Source organism: Hipposideros armiger, unplaced genomic scaffold (assembly GCF_001890085.2).
Source record: "Hipposideros armiger isolate ML-2016 unplaced genomic scaffold, ASM189008v1 scaffold_918, whole genome shotgun sequence".
Taxonomy (NCBI): domain Eukaryota; kingdom Metazoa; phylum Chordata; class Mammalia; order Chiroptera; family Hipposideridae; genus Hipposideros; species Hipposideros armiger.
The window spans coordinates 70,661-91,425 of record NW_017732268.1 but is presented as its reverse complement, the minus strand read 5'-3'; the positions used below and the strand labels follow the sequence as shown (position 1 = coordinate 91,425).

Sequence of the window (20,765 nt, the reverse complement as noted above, 5' to 3'; positions counted from 1 at the left end):
GAGCTGTTGTTCAGCATGTTAGCTGTAGAGGGCAGTGTCACTGGCCCTCATATGTGGGATCCGAACCGGGGCCCTCTGGCATCCCAAGCCAGTTCTTAACTAACGCGCCACTTGGTCGGCCCAATATTTTTTGAAAGTATCATTTTTAAATAAATAATCTGGAGATCTGCCTTCATATCATTGAATCATTTAAGATATTAATTAAATACAAATTATAGACTCTGCATATTACAACGGCCTTTGTATATAAAGCTATCACCATAGCATTAGAGAAGTAAAAGAAGTGTACCTAAATGCTTAGGCTTCACTAAAATGTGTTTTTTCCCATTTTATAGGATCTTAAATGTGTTTCGGCACTGGGTTGAACACCATTTTTATGACTTTGAAAGAGATTTGGAGTTGCTTGAAAGACTAGAATCCTTCATTTCAAGTGTAAGAGGTATATTATTTAAAGGTTTGATTGAATTTTGTCGCACATGAGCTTATTTTTAAATTTGTATGACTTTTAATTTGAGAAGCTAAACTGTTTTTCGTTTTTAAATAATTGGAACAACATTTGGAATGATTTTTTAGACTTTAAGGAGCACACATATATTTTAGAGCTACCTGAAGTCTTAGAACCTTGCCTTTTCAAGTTTTTTAAGGAAAATCTTTCTTGTAAACAAATCAAAAGTCCTCTTTAGTAAAGTTAAGTCTTTTAATTTTATGTCAAGGTTGCCATTCCTTCAACTAATTTAATATTTATATAATTTTACCTTTTTCCTTTTTCTCCTTAATCTTATTCTTTAGTTTTGAATGATTAACCACTTTTTAAATAATGTTTACTTCCCCTGGAAAAGTTTTTGGTGTATTTTTGGCACCTAAAAGATAGGAATTTCCTACCTGAACTTTTGGAATACAGCCCATGAAATAAAACTCTAGGCCATGAATATTTAAACAAATGTTTATGTCATCAAATGTATATTATTGAATCAAGAACATTTATGTTTTATCTACTATTCTGAGGCATTAATTAAGAATACTGTAAGCCTAGCTTATTTCAGCTTCTAGTTTTCCTTTAAGGGGAATTTTACTTAAAATAGAGAATGTGATTCCTTTGTTTCAATTTTGAGATGTTTAAGATGCTTGTTATTCATGTATGCCTTAAAATTGTTTATAGTACTAATTTTTAACTAATCTTATTGAGGACACTAGGTTATATGTGATCTAAGACACTACTGAAATACACAGACATATTAGAATAAAGCAAATAGTTACATTAATGTCTATAGTTAATGGCTCAAGGCCTTTCTAATACACATTATACCTTAGGATAACCAAATATTGATGTGTGAAAGTTTCTTTGTATAGAAGTATTGCAACTAAGTGAAGAAGGAGTGATAGAATTAGAACCACTTCTCAACCCCTAGTAACATCACAAAAACAGAAGTAACTGGCTATCATATGCCTTCTGTTAGAAATATTCTTGCAAGTATTCGTGTCAAAAAATTGATCCTGAATCAAATCAAGTCTCTATGTGTCTGATTTACAAAAAATACATGGACAACGAAATATGGCAGTTGTCACTACAGGGATGCAATTGGCAAGATTCAGACTTGGGAAACACCACAGAGCAAATGATTCAGTTTCAAAAAATAAATTGCAATCAAATTGAGAGATAAAGGGGGGAACCTGTAGATTGAAGGAGACTTGAGACATACTGACTGAGTGCAATGTGTAGATCTTATTCCAATCCTATTTCAAACTATAAGAAAACATTGATCAGGGAGATTTGAACACTAACTACATATTTGATGATATTAAGAAGTTATTGTCATTTTTTATGCGTGATAATGGTTATTGTTATTTTTTAAAGTCTTTAATTTTTAGATACATACTTAAATATAAACGAAATGATATCACTTTTTAGATTTGTTTTGAAATAACATAGGGATTGGAGGGAGGGCATAGGTGGGGTTAGATGAAACAAAAAAGATGCTGAGTGGATCATTGTTGAAACTGGATGATGGTTAAAAATTGTGTGAAGTTTTGCAGTTATGTCTTTCAAATAAAAGGCATTTTTGTTTGTTTTTTTCTAGGGAAAGCCATGAAGAAATGGGTAGAGTCAATTGCTAAGATCATCAAGAGGAAGAAACAAGCTCAGGCAAATGGAATAAGCCATAATATTACTTTTGAAAGTCCACCTCCACCTATTGAATGGCATATCAGCAGACCAGGACAATTTGAAACATTTGATCTCATGACCCTTCATCCAATAGAAATTGCACGTCAGCTGACACTTTTGGAATCTGATCTCTACAGGTAGAAAATTAACATTAATTTGAAGCTGTTTTCAAGAACCTTGAACATAACCTCTCTTTTCAGAACTTAGCAAATTCATGAGTGCTTAAAAACACCTCATCTATTCTGTGGGCATGGTGGAAAGTTCATAGCATAGTTTTTAACTACAGTCTGTTCTTCAGGTAAAAGTCTTAAAACATACTGCTATTTAGGCGTAGATTTGGTACTAGAAATCCTTCACAGGAGCAGTGGCAGAGAGAAGACTGATGAATGGAACAGCAGCCACTTTCAAGGCAGTCACCGAGCTCCTACTCCTAATATGTTTCTCAGATTTCTTTATTTGAGTTGTTTCAGCTAAGTCAGTCAGTATGGATGCTAGGCTCTTGGCAGCTAAGTAAGGAGAATATCAAGTGAGACAAGCTTTCTTCTTTTTTTTTTTTTAAGATTCTACATAATCAAAATTTTATTTAAGGGCTTGACTGGATTAGGTTTGTTAAGCAAATGAATAACAAAATTCTTATGGGAATAAAGATTTTTTAACTTCTTATAAGGAGCCTCAAATATTTCAGCTCTTTGAAGTCAATATTAACTTTAAAGAAAAGTTATTTCTGAAATAGTGTGATGATGAATCAACCATGCTTAAAACTTCTGAATCATTTTCTTTCATTTATAAGGATCACTAGAAATGTGCTTGGCTATTTATTTTAACCTGTATCCCATCATCTGTCTTTATATGTAAAGCATTCCTGCCATTGCCCTATATCCACACAGATCACCCATTCACAGCCTAACGTTTTAGTTTCATGGCTTCATCACTACCAGTGTCATTGTCTCCTCCAAATCAGACACCTCCCATGGTCATATTCTGAATCTTGTCATCACCCCAAATCATTCTTATTCCAAAATTACAAACACAAGCATCTCATTCCTTCCTAACTAGTCTGCTCTCCTTTCAGCTTGCTTTATCAACTTTTTTCTCTATCATTTATTTTTAAACCACTATTTTTTCCCAGTGCATTAGCCCCTTTCTGTCCTTTCCTCCCTTCTAATTTAAGCTTTTGTTTTTCATTTACAACCCAGGATCCTGTGAAGGATATAGGCCTTGCTGGTAATAACCCCACCCCCCCCCATCAAAAAATAACCACCCACCTCTGTCATTCCATCAAAACCTTTTCTGCACTCAGGCGCCCCTTTTAAAATACAAATGCTTTTAAGAAGTTATCCTGGTTAACAGCCTTTTTTTTTTTTTTTTTACAGAGATTACACAGAGAAAAGTAAGAATATATAAAGTTTAGCATTAATGGAGAATGTAGGAAGGCACTAGACATAAAACTTTGCCTTCTTTATAATTGGCCCTTTGGTTTGCCCTGACTGTGCTGTTCAGAATTTATCACACATGTCAGAGGTTGTCAGCATCCGATTCAGAATGTCATTTTATATTTTAAGTAATTTGGAGTTTAGGTAGTTTTCATTTTATGTTGTGGGATTTGTGATATGTAGGAATGAAAGGACTTGTTACTTGAGATAACAAAGCAAATAATACTGAATCAAGTTTTTCTTTATAGAGTGACCGTTATATGAATGGACATCAGAAAAATATAAAAAGGACTTAGCTTTATGTGGATCTGCTTTCAAAACATATTGGGTCTTTGGAAAAGTCATGATGCATGTTTGCAACAGATGGCACTAGTTCATTTTTGGAAGTACTTGAGTCATTCACATCTATGTTATTGCTATATCATTTGACAGCTGACAGTTCTAGTTTCATTCTAAAAAAAATTGAGCGATTTGGTTGAGTTTTGCAGATTTTACAACAAGTTTAAGATGGCAGACCAAACTGCATTTTTGCCATATTTTACTGTTTTACTTCCATAAAGGGAAGAATGTGCGTCAAGCTTGTGAAAAGTTGAATAAAGTTTATGGTGACAATGCTCTACAATAACGTCAGTGCCAACAATGGTTCATGAAATTCCTTGCTGGTGATTTTGATCTCAGCGACGCTCCTCGCGGTCAGGGAGGTCCACCGAGGTTGATGACAACAAAATAAAGGCATTGATTGAGTCAAACTCATGTTACATGACACGAGAGATTGCAGAAACATTGAACATCATCATTCAAACATTCACAACCACCTGAAGAAGCTGGGATACATAAGCAAGCTCGATATTTGGCTTCTGCATGAACTCAAAGTTCATTTGACGGCGCATATAAACATCTGCAATATGCTCATTAAACGTGAGGAAAACGATCCTTTTTTGAAGTGACTGATAACTGGTGATGAGAAGTGGATTGTTGACAACAATGTGGTGTGCCAACGGTCTTGGTTCCGACATGATGATTCGCCTCAAACGACATTGAAAGCAGACATTCATCAGAGGAAGGTTATGCTCTCAATGTGGTGGGATTTTAAAGGTGTTGTGTATTTCGAGCTCCTACTAAGGAACCAAACAATCAATTCGAATGTGTATTGTCGGCCGTTGGACAGTTTGAACGAATTCATCATCCAGAAACGTCCAGAGCTCGTTAATTGTAAAGGAGATGTGTTCCATCGTGACAACATGAGACCACACACAAGTTTGATCACCCATCAAAAATTATTGGAGCTTGGATGGGATATGCTGCCACACCCACCATACTTGCCTGACCTTACACTGTCAGACTTCCACTTGTTTCGCAGTCTTCAAAACTCCTTGCGTGGTATAAAGTTCAATTCAGATGAGGCTGTAAATCAGCACCTTGTTCAGTTTTTCGCAAATAAAGACAAGTCCTTCTATAAACGAGGAATTATGAAGCTCACTGAAAGATGGCAAAAGGTTATCGAACAAAATGGGCAATATATCATTAATTGATCTTTGTTCTCTATATAAGTAAATGACCTTTGAAAAACATAGACAAAATACGTCATGACTATTCCGAAGACCCAATAGCATAAGTGATATGTATATTATGGAAGACGTGTAACATACATAAAACATTGACACTGTAAACTAAATTTCTGGTGAAGTATTAGAACCAATTTAAGAAAACTAATTTCAAAAACTGTTAGCAGGCACCCATTTGTATTCAAATTTACTGACTAAATTTTTTTTTAAAAACATTAAAAAAAAAATTAATAGCCAAGTCTGTAGGATGGCAATGCCCTGGTCAATTTTTTAAATGATCTAGTCCTGACTCCCATATACAATGATTTAATTGGCTCTTTTGTTTGGCTTTTTATTAAATATTTCAACTATTTCAAAAAATGTTAAGAAATAATATAGTGAGGGCTCATGAACCACGAAAGTATTACAGATAAAATTGAAATCCTTTGTGTATTTTTCCCCAATCCCATTTTTCTTTTTTTCTCCCAAGGAATAACCACTATCCTATATTTGCTGTTACTATTCCTATGTATGCCTTTATAATTTATACACATGCAAACATTCATAAGTAATATATAGCATTGTTTTGTACATTTTAAAACTGCTTATACTTATGTATCATTCTGCAACTTGTTTTTTACTTAAATTGTTTCTGGCATTTGTTCAAGTTGATGAATATGGCTCTAGTTTCCTTATTTTAATTGCGTGTGGTATTGAATTGTATGAGCACTCCATAATTTATCCAGTTTCTTGATGATGAGTCTCAAGGTTGTGTAAGATGCTTCACTGAACATTCCTATAAATTTTTTCTTATAACCTGTTGTATCTAGAATATATATCTAGGAATAGAATTGCTGAGTGATCTAATAGGTATATCTTCAGTATTGTGAGATATTGACAAATTGCTTTACAAAGTGTTTGTATCAGTTTTTACTTGCACATCAGTGTTGGTTAGTTATTGTTTTTTCTCATTTTTACCCATTTAGTATTAGACTCATTAAACTGATAGGAATAAACTGGGATTTCATTGTGGTTTAATGTTCTTTTCCGTTAGTAAAAAATAAAGTATTTTTTAATATTCGTGGCTAGTTCAGTCTATTCCTTTGTGAATTACCTCTTATGTTTGTCCATTTATCTTTTGGGTTGTCTTTTTTTTTCTTAAGTTTTAGGAGACCTTTAAATAATTTTGATACAAATCCTTTATAGGTTAAGTTGCATTGATTTTTTTGGTTCCACAGGAAAGTTCAACCTTCTGAACTTGTAGGGAGTGTATGGACCAAAGAAGATAAAGAAATAAATTCTCCCAATTTATTAAAAATGATTCGCCACACCACAAATCTGACTCTCTGGTTTGAAAAGTAAGTTTTTACTTATTCTGTCTTATTCTTAATAATCATAATATTAAGTCATATATATAAGGTAAAATCCTGGCTAAATATGTTTCTTTTGTACATGAGGTGAGGAAATTGCTTTCTAAGCCATGAATTTCTTTATTTTTTCTTTTTTTTGGGTAGGTGCATTGTGGAAGCAGAAAATTTTGAGGAACGGGTTGCAGTACTAAGTAGAATTATAGAAATTCTGCAAGTTTTTCAAGATTTGAATAATTTCAATGGTGTATTGGAGATAGTCAGTGCAGTAAATTCAGTGTCAGTATACAGACTAGACCACACCTTTGAGGTAAGTTTTAGGCTTAAATATTTCATCATTTTATGGGAGGAGATAAAGTTAATGTAAAAAGATTCCTTCTACCACCAATCTTTTTGAGTGAATCCATCTTATTCCCTTAACCCTCTGTTGGGTGCAACTGATCTCACAGATTCATTGCACACAAATTTTCAAGTATCTAACAGTTAAGTGTCGGGACTCATTGCTTCTGTATCTTCCCTTTCTACCATAACCTGTCACCAGTTGTGTTTGTGACTTAGTATAGTAAAGATGTATTTCACAGCGGCATCTTTGTGTACAATGAATCTGTGAGATCAGTTGCGCCCGATGGAGGGTTAAATGCAGTGATACCAAGATATTAGAGAATATATCAGCATATACTAGTAAGCCTAGGCTTCATAAAAGAATATGGGACTTGTGACTTTGTTTAATATACTTACCTAAAATATAATGAAGCTCCAAATTAATTTTTTCAATGGCACATTGATTGATAGTTTCAAATAAATGACAAAGGATTTTAAATATAAGTATATAAATTACTCTAATAACCTTTAGTATATAGTCAAAAAAGAGTAACATGGAGAGAACCCTTTCTAAAAATTAAATTGATTTTTTTAATTATAAAGTAGTATATGTTTAGTGTTTTATTATAGAAAGTTCAGAAAAGTATAGAAGGATATTCCATATATATTTTTAATAATAAAATTGAGATCACATTGTACATAGATTTTTTTTGGCCTGTACCTTTTTATCATAAACATTGTTTTATTAGTTTATTTTTAAAACAAATTTTTAATGTCTGTGTGGTTTTTCTGTCCCATAGACAAACCATAATTTATTTCATACTCTATTGTGAGACAGTTAAGTTATTTGTGATTTTTTTCTGTGATAAATAATTTAACATGGAACATCCACGGATTGTGTGTGTGTGCGCGCGTGTGTGTGTGTGCATGTGTGTGTGTGTGTACTTATCAGGTTAAAATAATGTAATTACTTTGTAATAATGAAATATAAAAGAAATGACTGCATACTTGACTTTCTAAATTTTAAGTTCTTCTCTCGCTCTCACAGCCTTCTTCTTACTAAAATAGTACCTTAGTCCCAAAAGATCTTTCAGTGGAAAAATATTTGAACACTAAGGGATTATATTTCTCTGCTAAAGCTATAACTTGAAACTCTGGGTTAATCAGAATTATAACTAATAAGGTTCTGAGGAAGAATTTCTTTATTGTGTAATTCTCTATATTAGAAAAAATAAGTTTTTAAGTTTTATATTTATAGATATGAGAAGAGAAATCATTTCAGGCAAGCACAGAAAGGAATACTATGTATGTCTTAATTTTAAAATTTGTTTTTTCAAATATTTGCAAATTATATAAAATTCAAAGTTCTGCATCCATAAAATATGATTGAATTGTAAAAAACAAATTATACTCAATTTATATATTTGAAAGGCTTTACAGGAAAGGAAAAGGAGAATTTTGGATGAAGCTGTGGAATTAAGTCAAGATCACTTTAAAAAATACCTAGTGAAGCTTAAGTCAATCAATCCACCTTGTGTGCCTTTTTTTGGTAAGTTACTAAATATGGGTTTATATTTTAGGGGAGAGTGTGCTATAGCCAAGAGACCATCCTTTAGAGGCAGCTTGTCCTGATTTTATATCTGAGGCATCTACTTTTATTAGCTGTCTGTATTGATAAATAAAACTTAAACTCTCTATTTCCTTATCTATAAAATGAAGATTATGATAATTACTTCATGGATTTGTAAGGAGCTCTGTGGGGTGTCTTCTGTAAGAGCACATATCCCATTCATGAGGGCTCCACCCTCATGACTTAAGCACCTCCCAATACCATCACATTGGGCATTAGGATTTCCACATATGAATTTTGAACATTCAAACCACAGTATGCACGTGTACACACACACCCCCCCACGCACACACACCCGGTTGTGATAAACAAAAATGTCTCCGAACATTTTCACATATCCCCTGGGGGACAAAATTGCCCCCAGTTGAGAGTTACTGATTTAAATGAATCAGTAATTATGCATGAAAAAGAAACTAAAAACTTTATTACTGTCCTGATGTGAGGAATAAGTCTTTTTCTATCTAAATTATGGGCTTGGGAAAACAGAATTAGTTTATAAATCTGTAGTCTATAATTAACCAGAATTGGCTTAAAATTAATTTATTGATTAGTAATCATTTAAGATCATTGGCATTATATATTTATAACCAAATATTAATATGGTTAGAGTAGATTTAATACTTACAATTTAGACTTTGTGGATGAATCATTCTTTTTACTTTAGGCTATTAGTCTAAGAAATGCCCAATTAAGCTTTTTCAAAACCCTAATATTCTTTTTTCTTTTAAATTGTTTCCTTGTTAAAAAAATTCTTAATGTAGAAGTAATTAATGAGTCTATCAGAGACTTATCAGCATTTTAGGAGTAGAATTGCTGGATTATAGGATGTCTTTCAACTTTACTAGATTAATTATTTTCCCAGATGGTTAAGTAATCAATTTTATAACTTTTCTTCAAATACTTTTTTTACTAGGAATATATTTAACAAATATTCTGAAGACTGAAGAAGGGAATAATGATTTTTTAAAAAAGAAAGGGAAAGATTTAATCAATTTCAGTAAGAGGAGGAAAGTGGCTGAAATTACTGGAGAAATTCAGCAGTATCAGAATCAACCTTATTGTTTACGGATAGAACCAGAAATGAGGGTAAATATTTTCTTTGCTTATCTTTAAAAGAGAACATGTTAAATTCTCTGCATCTCTAAGCAATATCATAACCACACATTATACTATTATTTTTCTATGAAAATAACAGTTAATCAATAGAAATGGTAAATAGATATTCAGCATTAACAATCTGAAGTTATTGATATTGGGTACTTTGTCTTGGAAGTATTGCTTCTTTGTGTAGCTGGTTCAAGTAACACTTTAAAAAAATGAATGATGAAATGAAGAAGCTTTCTGATGTCCTTGCAGTAAAAAGAAAATCCTCTACCAGCACTATCAATGATAGCCATTTTAGATATTTTACATATGCCAATATAACATTAAGTAATTAATCCCTTCATAGGAACACTGCGTTTAAATAGGGGGAGGGGGTTGTAGAATGGTATGTATGTATTCATAGCAAAAATTATTTTTTTAACTTTCTATTAATTGATGTCCTATTTTGAGCAATAATTCATAATATTGATTCTGTGGTACTATAAGTTGAATACCTTCTAAATTGAATTATGATCTTATGTTTATGTTAAATGAATTTTATTATATTATACTTATTTGAAATTCAAAGCATAATTATTGATCAGAATAAGTTCATGTGTCACATTAAAAATTGTGCTAAACTTTTGGATGTCTGCAGGTTGCATATATTAAATGAAAATGGCAACATCACACCTACCCTCCTAAATTATAAGATAGTAAATGTTCTTTGTTCCTAGTTCAAAACAAAATACTCTAAAGTCCCAAGAAAGAATGACCTAAAGTACACCATTATGAAACTGTAGACAGATACCTGCTCTAAAGACAATGGTGATAAGCTACCCTTTCATTCCTACTCCCTCACCATTGGGCCAACCCTCTGTGATGTGGAGCTTCATAGGACTAAGGAAATATGTTCTTGTGGCCCAGATTAGAGTTCACAGTATATTGCCCCACAAAAATAATGTTACATTGTACTTGATTATACTTGAAATAGTACTTTTAGCATTCATATCTCAGCAACTCCTAATAGGTTTTTGTGATTCAGTCTAGACTTCCTATCATCTTATTTTAGGGGGAATTTAGGTGCAGAGAATTCTTTCTTTTTGTTGAGTCAAAGTTAAGTTTCAAATGTTGACAAAGTAGCTATTCACTTTTCAAACGAGTTAACCAAGTTAAATTGTATTAAAAAGTAGAGTAAAAGACGAGAAAATCAAGAATACTGCTGTTAAAACTTTATAAAAGTCTTTAAATTACTGTTGGTTCATACGATTTAACATAGTTAACCTAATTATTTCAATATTGTTAAAGGAATAACATGATTTTCTTTAAATTGATAAAATGCCTGAAAAATGAAAGAATTTTTTACTAGAAATTCTATAGCTCATTTTGCCTACTGCTGAAGCTAAAACTCAGTACTTGTTTTTATATATGCTTCTAAACCACTTTAAAATCAAATAAAGCTAAATCTAGTAATTTGCTTGTAAGACATGTTTCTAAGGAAATCATCAGAAATGTATAGAAATTGATGCACAAGGAGTTAATAATAACAAATAATAATTATTATAATAGCGAAGAATTAGAAAGCACCTATATAGATAACTACCTATATGGAGATTGGTGAAATAAATTTTGGGACATCCATCTGATGAAATACTATAGAGTTAAAATTTGTATTTTATAAAGTAAGTAAACCACATGGGAAAAAATAATTGAATATAAACTAGGAATAACTATGGTGTGATCCCAATTTTTCAAAAAAAAATACAATATATGTAAACGTGTATATTCACACATACAGTTGAAACATTAGAAGGATATTCTAATAGTGAAATGTTAACAGTGACATCTCTGGTTAGTGAAATTACTATTTATTTTTCTTTTTGCACTTTACTAAGTCATCTAAATTTTCTGCCTAAAAACTTAAATTTAAGCTTGGAAAATATTTTTTGGTAAAGACAAAGAGGTTATTTTATAATACTATGGGTTTTCACAGATAACTTTAAGTTTATAATTGTTCTTGAAATTACTTCTGAATAGACCTTAATCCAATTTCTTCTTTTTTTTGATTGTCAAAGTTTTCTTGTGGATTATAACTATAATTCTGTTGTAAACACTTTGATAGCTTACCAGTAATTATCATTTTGTTGTTATAATGAGTGAGAATAATATTAACTGAGGGATACCGAGCCATTAATATGTAATAAATGAAAATCTGTTCATCTTAATAGAAGCTTAAGACTTAAATATATAACGTCCATATAAATTATACAATTTTATTCAAAAGTGGGAAGATTGGAATCAACAATGCTGTGGACTTTCCAGATATGATCTCTTAATTTGTTGATCTTTTCTTTGTATTAAACTGATGAAATCAATGTTTTAATAAGATCTAAAACATATGCTGTGGATATTTAATTCCAGCGGTTCTTTGAAAACCTTAACCCCATGGGAAGTGCTTCTGAAAAAGAGTTTACAGATTATTTGTTCAACAAGTCGCTAGAAATTGAACCCCGAAACTGTAAACAGCCACCTCGATTTGTAAGTTCATTACAATTTTGGAAAAATAATTTTTTAAAACAATACTGTTCTCAATGTTTAACAACCTATTTCCATTAAAATTTGGATTTACTCAAATAGTTGTTTTTAAGTGTTTTGTGTTTAAGTACTATACTGTTTCTAAAACTATATATATTGTGGGGAAAATGTTAGTCTTTTGATAAAATCTGGTTTATCCTTTATCTTAGTACCACTTATCTGTTCACTTTTGACCCTTCTTAGTAAAGGGAGAAAGCTGTGAGAAAGTGGGACCCTAAAATGACAGGTAGCTGGATGGAATAGGAAACAAAAAGACCTGATAAGGAGTATGTAGATGTATCATGGTTCTTCTGGTTTGACCATGACTCCTGCCTTTAGAGCACCATGGTCTGTGGTTGCCACTGGAACCCACCTCTCTGGCTAAAATTTGCTGCTGCAGTTCCTATTTATTCCTGGGGTTTGCAGTGGCAACAGAAGTAGTAGAAGACCAATTCTATTAATAAAGTAGCTAAAAGTGAAGCAAGATGTGAAAGGAAGTAAAAACATATCAACTTTGGGCCAAGCAGTATGCTCATAGTTTCATATTATCTCCACAATAATTTTACTTTTACAAACATAAAAACTGATGGTTGAAGAAGTTAAATAATTTTTTCAAGGCTGCATAGCTAGATGTTGACACAGTTGAGATTTTAACTCATTACTGAATCTGAGTTCCATATTTTTTCATTAGGTTACTACTATGAGAATTTTTAAAAGGGGGTGAAGGTCTAGGTGGACAGGGGAACAATGATAGCAATTTTCTCCAAAGACTTTAAAGTGCCATTGTAGAGGTTGGTCATTTATTGTTAGGAAGAAAAGAGCAAGATTTTTTTTTTTTCTGAAGCTCCTAGCATAATATGTTGCATATATTTTGTCCACAGTAAATATTTGTGAAATTGATATTGATGAAATTGATATTGATGACTTGAAGAAGTTTAGGTTCAAGTTTTGAGAGCAAAAAGTTGTTCACACAGATTTTCAAGAATTTTATTTCTGCAGTGTGAAAAGAGGTTTGCTTATATTCAAGCCCATCTTAAAATTAAGCCAATCAAACCCCAAGTGCTCTATTAGAATGTTACAGGCTATTTTTGCAGATTGAGACTCTCTCTTAACTGTATGCTAAGAATTAACAAAGTAGCACTAAATCATTAAAAAAAAAAAAGTACATGCAAGTTAGTAATGGCAATTGTGTTTGCTTTTCCTAGCCTAGGAAATCAACTTTCTCTTTAAAATCTCCTGGAATAAGGCCTAATGCAGGCCGACATGGCTCTACCTCAGGCACTTTACGATGTCATCCAACACCATTAGAAAGAGAGCCATGTAAAATAAGCTTTAGTCGGATTGCTGAAACTGAGATTGAATCAACAGCATCAGCACCAACCTCTCCAAATACACCATCTACTCCACCAGTATCTGCTTCTTCAGATCTTAGTGTGTTTTTAGATGTGGATCTCAGCAGTTCCTGTGGTATGTATTTGATGTGAACCATTTGGTAAAGGAATCTTGTGTTTAAGATAATTTTCATCATTTTAATTAGGGAACTTTAGAATCCTTTTCAAACTATATTAGCGTGGAAAGTGACAGTGCAATGTGAAATAGTGATTAACGGGTGTAAAGCATCATTCGTGTATTGCTTATGCATATTATTTTCTAATTTATTCATTTAACAAAAATGTATTTAGTACCTTTGGGCACTACTACTACTATAACAAGAGCAATAGACAATAAATAAGAAAACAAGCAGGTATGTTCTGTGAAGGAAATTTAAAAAGAGACTGTGATAGAGAATAAACTACTTATGCTAAGAAAGGAAAAACATTCCAGGTACAAAGGGTACTGGATTCATTTCTTTAAAAACTATGTGGCAAAAGACATGATGATAAAATTCTGTACTCTGTGTGTGTGTGTGTGTGTGTGTGTTGTTACATATGTTACTTTATGCAAACATTTTAAAAATAAAAATCATACATACTATCTTTTCAAATTAATTTTTTTCACTCCAATAGGCAGCAATAGCATCTTTGCTCCAGTTCTCTTGCCACATTCAAGTAAGTAAGAATTTGAGTTGATTCTAATGAAATGACTATAAAGATAATAATTAAGTTGATTAAATTTGTATATGATATTTTGAGTTTTAGCAACATTTTAAAAGTTTAATAAATGAATGAAATTCTTACAATACATTGAATTATTTGCCTACAGCTGGGTACTATTTAAACGTTACTATAGTTTGTTTTCATCATTTTACAACCTATGTTCTAGGGGCTTTGTGACCATTGAACAAATTACTTAGCATCTTCCAAGCTTGTTAAGGATCCAGTGAGATAACTGTGTAGAGCACCTAGCACATTACTTGGCACAGAATGATGAGTGAGTTCACATGAGTTGCCTCTTTTCTCCCCACCCCTTTCAATTCATTTCCCATAAGAGTAACCACCAAATGTTTATCAGGCTCTCAGGCTAGCCCTTGATCACTTATTTCTTCACATGATCTTACTAAATCAGTATTTTAAGTAAAATACTGTTCTGCCATTCATAATTATTTCATAATTTATGACATAAGTGCTGTCACCTTTCTCTACGATCATTTGTTTAAAATAAAATAAAAAGGGCACAGCTGCTTCAAGAATAACTCTCCCAATCTGGAGGACTTCTGCGTCTATCATAGTAAAATGTATATATCATTTGGATAGTAGCACGAGAGTCCCTGTCTTATGAGAAAAGTAAGTTTATTATTTAAAATTTTTAATTTCAAAACTTTATTTTAATTTTTAAATTTTTATCAAAGTAATACATGCATAGAGTTTAAAAGCGAATAGTGCTAAAACACTTAAAATGAAATTAACAGCAGTTTCCTATCACATGTCTCCCCACCCCTTTTGTTCTTCAGTTTCTCTTCTGAATCATTAATTTTAGATAGTGTTTATTGATTTCCTGTTATGGTTGATGATTTAACACTTTACTCTGCCTAATATACTTACCACATTTAGGGAAAATATTTCACTGATAAGTCAAGTAGTGTATACTATGATTATGCTTCCTTTCTTGTACAGCTCTATTTCCTGAAGTTAATAATAGCCTCATTAATGCTTGGGTTTTTTGTTTGTTTTTTTTAAACATCTATTGCTCAGTCTTCCCACACCCTTGTATAGCACGATTTTCCATTAGGTCAGACCACTCAGGGAAACTAGCACTATTCTTTTTGCTTTTTAACTTGGAAGCTTCCTTCCTGGTGCCCTTTTGTCCTCTTGCTCCAGTTTGAACTGGTTGCTCTCTAGGCCTCTGACCCAGCTGGCATGCCAGAACTTTATTTTGTTATCATCCTAAATTTTCCCTTCACTTCTCTCCTGTATTGGATCCTTGGTTTTTGGATTCCTTGTCTTCTTCCTTTTTTTTTAATTATTTTTTTATTATGAAATACACATTTTTTAGAATTAGTTTCAGCTGTACAACACAGTGCAATAGTTATACTTTTTACCCCTCGAAGTGACAACTCCCCTCCCCCAATCCGCTGCCCTGTCTTCTTTCTTGATATGCTCCCTTATTTTGGTAGGGGCACATCTTCCAGTATCTGATTGAGAAATGATGCACAGGATATAAAGTTTTTAAATTCTTGCATTTCTGAAAGTGTATGTATACATTTTATTAATAGTTTGGCTGGGTATAGAATTTTAAGTCATTTTACTAAGAATCTTGAAGGTGTTTTCTCATTATCTCCTAGCTTTTATACTTGCTGTTCAGAAGGCCAATATCATTCACTTGTAAATTATTCATACGTAATTTTTAAATACCCTGGTAAGTGCAAGCACCATTTTAGGCACAAGATTTATGGCCCTGAACAAAATAGACCAAAAAAATCCTTCTGTCAATAACTCTACATTCTCAATCCTTTTTTTTTAACTAGAGTATACTTGCAAAGGAACCCAAAAATACAGTGCTTTAAATAAAATAGAAATTTATCTCTCACACTAGCCAGAACAAGTAGACAACTATGCTCCACAGCTAGCAGGGCACTTCAGGATTCTCAAAATGTAGCTTCCATCTCTGAGTCTTGAGCAACTGCTTCAGTTGTTACCATTTTTCTTCCAGCAGGAACATGGAAGGCAAGGAGCTTTGTTTTAAAAACATTATCTGGAAGTTGCACACATCACTCCTGTTCTCATTTCATTGGCCAAAACTTAGTCACCTGGACACACCTACAAACTGAGTGTCTTAAAAGAGCACAGTTCTGGAGGCTAGAAGTTCCAAAACCAAGGTGTTGGCAGGGTAATGCTCCCTCTGAAACTAGTAGGGGAGAATTTTTCCTGGCCTCTCCTAGTTTCTGGCATTTGCTAGCAATCCTTGGTATCCTTTGGTTTGTAGATGTGTCACTTCAGTCTGTGCCTCTGTTGTCACATGACCATCTTTCCCCCATGTGTCTCTTTGTCACTTCTCTTATAAAAGACACCAGTCATGCTGGATTAGGGCCCACTTTCATCCTAACTTGGTTATATATGTAAATACTCTTATTTTCAAAGAAGGTCACATTTATAGGTACCAGAGGTTAAAGCTTCACATTTTTGGGGGGCGGAGTGGGGAAATGACACACAATTCAACCCATAACATTATATTTTAAAACCAGGAGTTCTAGGTATTATTTTAGATGATAGTAAAATACATTTCCCATATGATAAAATTGTTTTAAAATTTAATAGAGAATATTGAGAATGACTGCATAAAATTTTGAATATCCTAAAATAAATCATGAAAGAAATAAAATATTTATAGTTAAGTATGAAAAATGCTCACATACAATGAGAAAACCAGTGAGACTTCATTAGCAGTGGACATGAGTAAATAGTTCACATCCAAGTATGAGCAAGCCTATGTTAAAAGGTTTTTTCATACATTACTTATTCCTTGTAAATTCGTACATTAGTTTAACCCTTTTGGAAAGAAATCTGAAAACAACATTTCAAACCATAAAAATGTTCACACCTTTGGTCTTATTCAATGGAAAATTGAGTTCTTACTTTGTACCAATAGCCTGCTAAGTACTTGGGATTCAGTAGCAAATAAGAAAGACAAAGTCTGCCTTCATTTATACAAAATATCAAAAAACTTTGGGGAAGAATTCATATACGTGGAGATCACATTATTCATCCACTCTTTTGTTTTTTCTGCTTTACTTTTAGCTCTTTAGCCTCTCTTACTGGTTTCTCTTCATTTTCCTAACCTACTAACATTGGAGGATCCTAAGACTCAGTTCCTGGACCTCTTCTTTTCTCACTCACTTGATATTCTCTCATTCAGTCTTATATCATCTATATAATGATAATCCCCCCCAATTTTTTCCTCTACCCAGAACCTCTCTCTTGACCTTTAGACTCATATATTAGGTGACCTATTTGGCATCTTCATTTGGCTATCTAATAAGAATCTCAAACGTAAACTCTCCAAAGTTGAGCTTGTTTTCATCCCTTCCAAAGTTGTTCTTCCCACTGCCTCATCATCTCAGTTCTAATTGCATCTGTCTAAGTTGCTTAGGTCAAAAATATTAGAATTATCTTCTACATCTTTTTCTTGTACCCTAAATGTGATCCATCCACAAATCTTTACCCTCAAAGTATATTCAGAACCTAACCATTTCTCACCATCTCTACTGCTGCCACCCTGGTCTAAGCCACCATAAGCTCTTACCTGGTTTAGCATCCTAACTTCCCACCCTCCATACTTTAGTCTGTTTTCAGTACAGCAGTCAGGTCCTTTTAGAATGTAGGTTAGACTTGTCTCACCTATGCTTAAAGCCCTCCAGTGGCTTTCCATCTCAGAGTAAAAGTCAAACTCCTTTCAAAGGGCTCAAAAGACCCCATGCAGTTTGGCGTCCTTTGATCTGTCAGAGTTCATAATCTATTCCCTCCCATCACTCACTCTGCTCCAGTTACTCTTGTCTGCCTCCTGAACACAACAGACACATTCCCACATTAGGATTTTTGCTTAAAATAGTCTTCATTCACATGCTCACTTGCCACCTTCGGGCTTTTTACTCAGTGTTACCTGAGTCAGTCAGGCTGTCTCTAATCACCCTGTTTAAAATTGCTCCCCACCTACCTCTTCTTCTTCCCCATTCCTTATCTAGTATTTCTTCTTCTAATTTATAGCCATTATACTTTGACTTACTTATCATGTCTGTTCTCTCTCCCCAACTTATAATGTAAGCTCCATAAGGACATGAAATTTGCTTATTGTTGTGCACTACCATAGAACAATGCCTGCTTAGAACAATGCCTGGAACTATAGAAGATGCCCATTGGATGGATGGTTGGTTGATTGGTTGAATGGGTGAGTGGGTGGGTGGATGGATGGATGGATGGATGGATGGATGGATGGATGGATGGATGGCAGGCAAAAAATTGGAAATAACTTACATAGCTAACCAACACTATAGAAATCATTTAGTAAATTATTCTAAATTCACTAATTTGGAATACTAAGTTATTTAAAATGCTTACAAAAAGTGTATTCTTGTAGGGAAATACTCGACAGAAAATAAAATTATATTCAAACTTCAGCAAGGGTTATTGAGTGCCTGCTATGGAGAAGTATAACATAGTGGTTAAGTGGTGGTCTAACTATAGTCAGACCCAGATCAAAAATTTTCACAGCTGGCCCACCATCATTCAGATATTTTCTGCTTCCATGAGTGTGTATGTTCTTGTAAGGAAGAGAAGACCTAAGACCAAGTTTCTTTTTGACTCTTCATTGTTTTGTGCAAGTTATCAGCTTTATTGAAGGCTGTGTTCCCTCAAGGTCATAAGAGCATTAGCAGGAGCAATAAAGGTTATGTGCTTCTTTGTTTGCTCAAGTAAGGAGGAAAGAGGTTCAGAGACAGACTGAGTGCTTTTCCAGAAGAGCAAGGAACTTCCTTTTCAGTAGCCCCTAGCAAATCTCCTTTCAGATTTCACTAGTCTGAATTAAGTCATGTGCCTACAGCTAAACCAATACTCTGGCTAAAAGAATGGGATTACTCTGATTGATTTGATCTAATCAGGTCCCATCTCGAGCTAAGGGGTAGGTCAGCTTTCACTGAAGCACATGGCTGCATGCATGAAAGAAAGGTAGATAAAAATCTGATCATGTTAAGAAAGTGAGTCCCATGTCCACTTTTTTACTAGAATTAGGGTGACTAAACCACATGGGATGGGTTCAGCACTACCAAGAGGAGTTCTGCTCCCAGCACACAGGGCAAAGGACACTGGGCAGGCAAGAGGAACATATCCACAGTGGAAGGCTCCCACACCATCTGCCAACCTATAGGCATTCTCTGTTTCTACTATTGGTACCCTGAGCCAACAAGACCCCCTGAGGTGACTGCAGTCACATGATCAGGATAGCAGTTTTTGACATGGAGTAATGAGTTTGACATCTTTACTTGGATATCCCATAAGCAGTTCACATTCAGTGTGTTTAAAATTAAATTCATCAACTTCTTTCCCAACTAGCTCCTGTGAACCCAGTCTCAGTATAATGATAAATAAGACATGGTCACTGCCTTTATAATTGTGTGTGGAGAGAGATATCAAATAGGGAGTTGGTTCATAATTACAGGTATTTTTTAATCATATGAAAGACTAAATCAATGAAAATAGTTATTATTCTGTTTGGCATGCTTACTGGCAATTTTTCCCCTAATATTTTATTTTGTAAATTTCCTTTAATGTGTTTATATGAGGTGTCCATTATCAATGAGAGATTTGCAAAGAGAAAGAGTTATGTGATACAACCCTACCTTATGGTCTCTTATATGAGGCTTTATTACATGTGTAGAAATGTATCCAATTCTAGCAGCTTCAAAAATGCATGGTATCTGTTTATGGGTGACCTTTTCTTTGCAAGTTAATACAGTTTATACAAATATGTTTGTTTTGTCTGTTTTAGATTTCTAAAAAGGCTTTTCAGGAACAGAATGTCATTATTAACCTTAATTAAATAGTATGTCTTTATTTAGCTAGAGTACCTACTGTGTGCCAGGCACTACCACTGTGCTAAGTGCTAGGGATACAAAAATAAATACACACTGCCCTTAAAAAGCTTACAGTTTAATGGAGAGGATAGATGAACCAGCAGTCAGCTACAATACAGTCTGACAGATACCATAGCAGAGGTGATCACAAATTGAAATTTAAGTTTGCCTAATGATTGCACTATGAATTGTAGTTAAACTAATTTTTTTTTACCCCCAGAGTCTTTCTTCAGTTCGTGTGGTAGTTTACATAAACTAAGTGAAGAGCCATTGATTCCTCCACCTCTTCCTCCTCGAAAAAAGTTTGATCATGATGCTTCAAATTCCAAGGTAGTCAACAGGACTTAGGTTTGCATCAGCTTATTCAAAGTTGTAAATCTTTAATAAAATAGTTCTTGTTCTTATAAACATTTTAAACATTTGGGTTGGTGTATTTGAAAAATACTTTAAACACTTGTTTAATCCTCATAATACTTTTTCTAAAAAAGAGGGTGGGCAGATTCACAGATACTCAGAAGTACATTTTCTTTGTAACAGAGATGGAAAGGACTTCAGTATTCAAAGAATTCTTCAAACTTGCAGCTGCTGCCTTTCAAATAGGCTGCATCAGAATCACCTGGAAGCATTGTTAAAACCAGACTGCCAGA

General features: G+C 33.5%; 1 protein-coding gene across 1 annotated transcript in view; it reads left to right on the top strand.

Annotated features, from left to right (window-relative positions):
- SOS2 (SOS Ras/Rho guanine nucleotide exchange factor 2) overlaps positions 1-20,765 on the top strand; it is a 101,246-nt gene that overhangs the window by 77,434 nt on the left and 3,047 nt on the right. The window contains exons 12-21 of the mRNA XM_019630463.1: positions 336-439; positions 2,079-2,301; positions 6,380-6,499; positions 6,656-6,818; positions 8,261-8,378; positions 9,373-9,545; positions 11,964-12,080; positions 13,322-13,583; positions 14,123-14,164; positions 20,339-20,448. Coding sequence (XP_019486008.1) covers positions 336-439; positions 2,079-2,301; positions 6,380-6,499; positions 6,656-6,818; positions 8,261-8,378; positions 9,373-9,545; positions 11,964-12,080; positions 13,322-13,583; positions 14,123-14,164; positions 20,339-20,448 — 1,432 coding nt within the window. The remainder of the gene's footprint in view (positions 1-335; positions 440-2,078; positions 2,302-6,379; positions 6,500-6,655; positions 6,819-8,260; positions 8,379-9,372; positions 9,546-11,963; positions 12,081-13,321; positions 13,584-14,122; positions 14,165-20,338; positions 20,449-20,765) is intronic.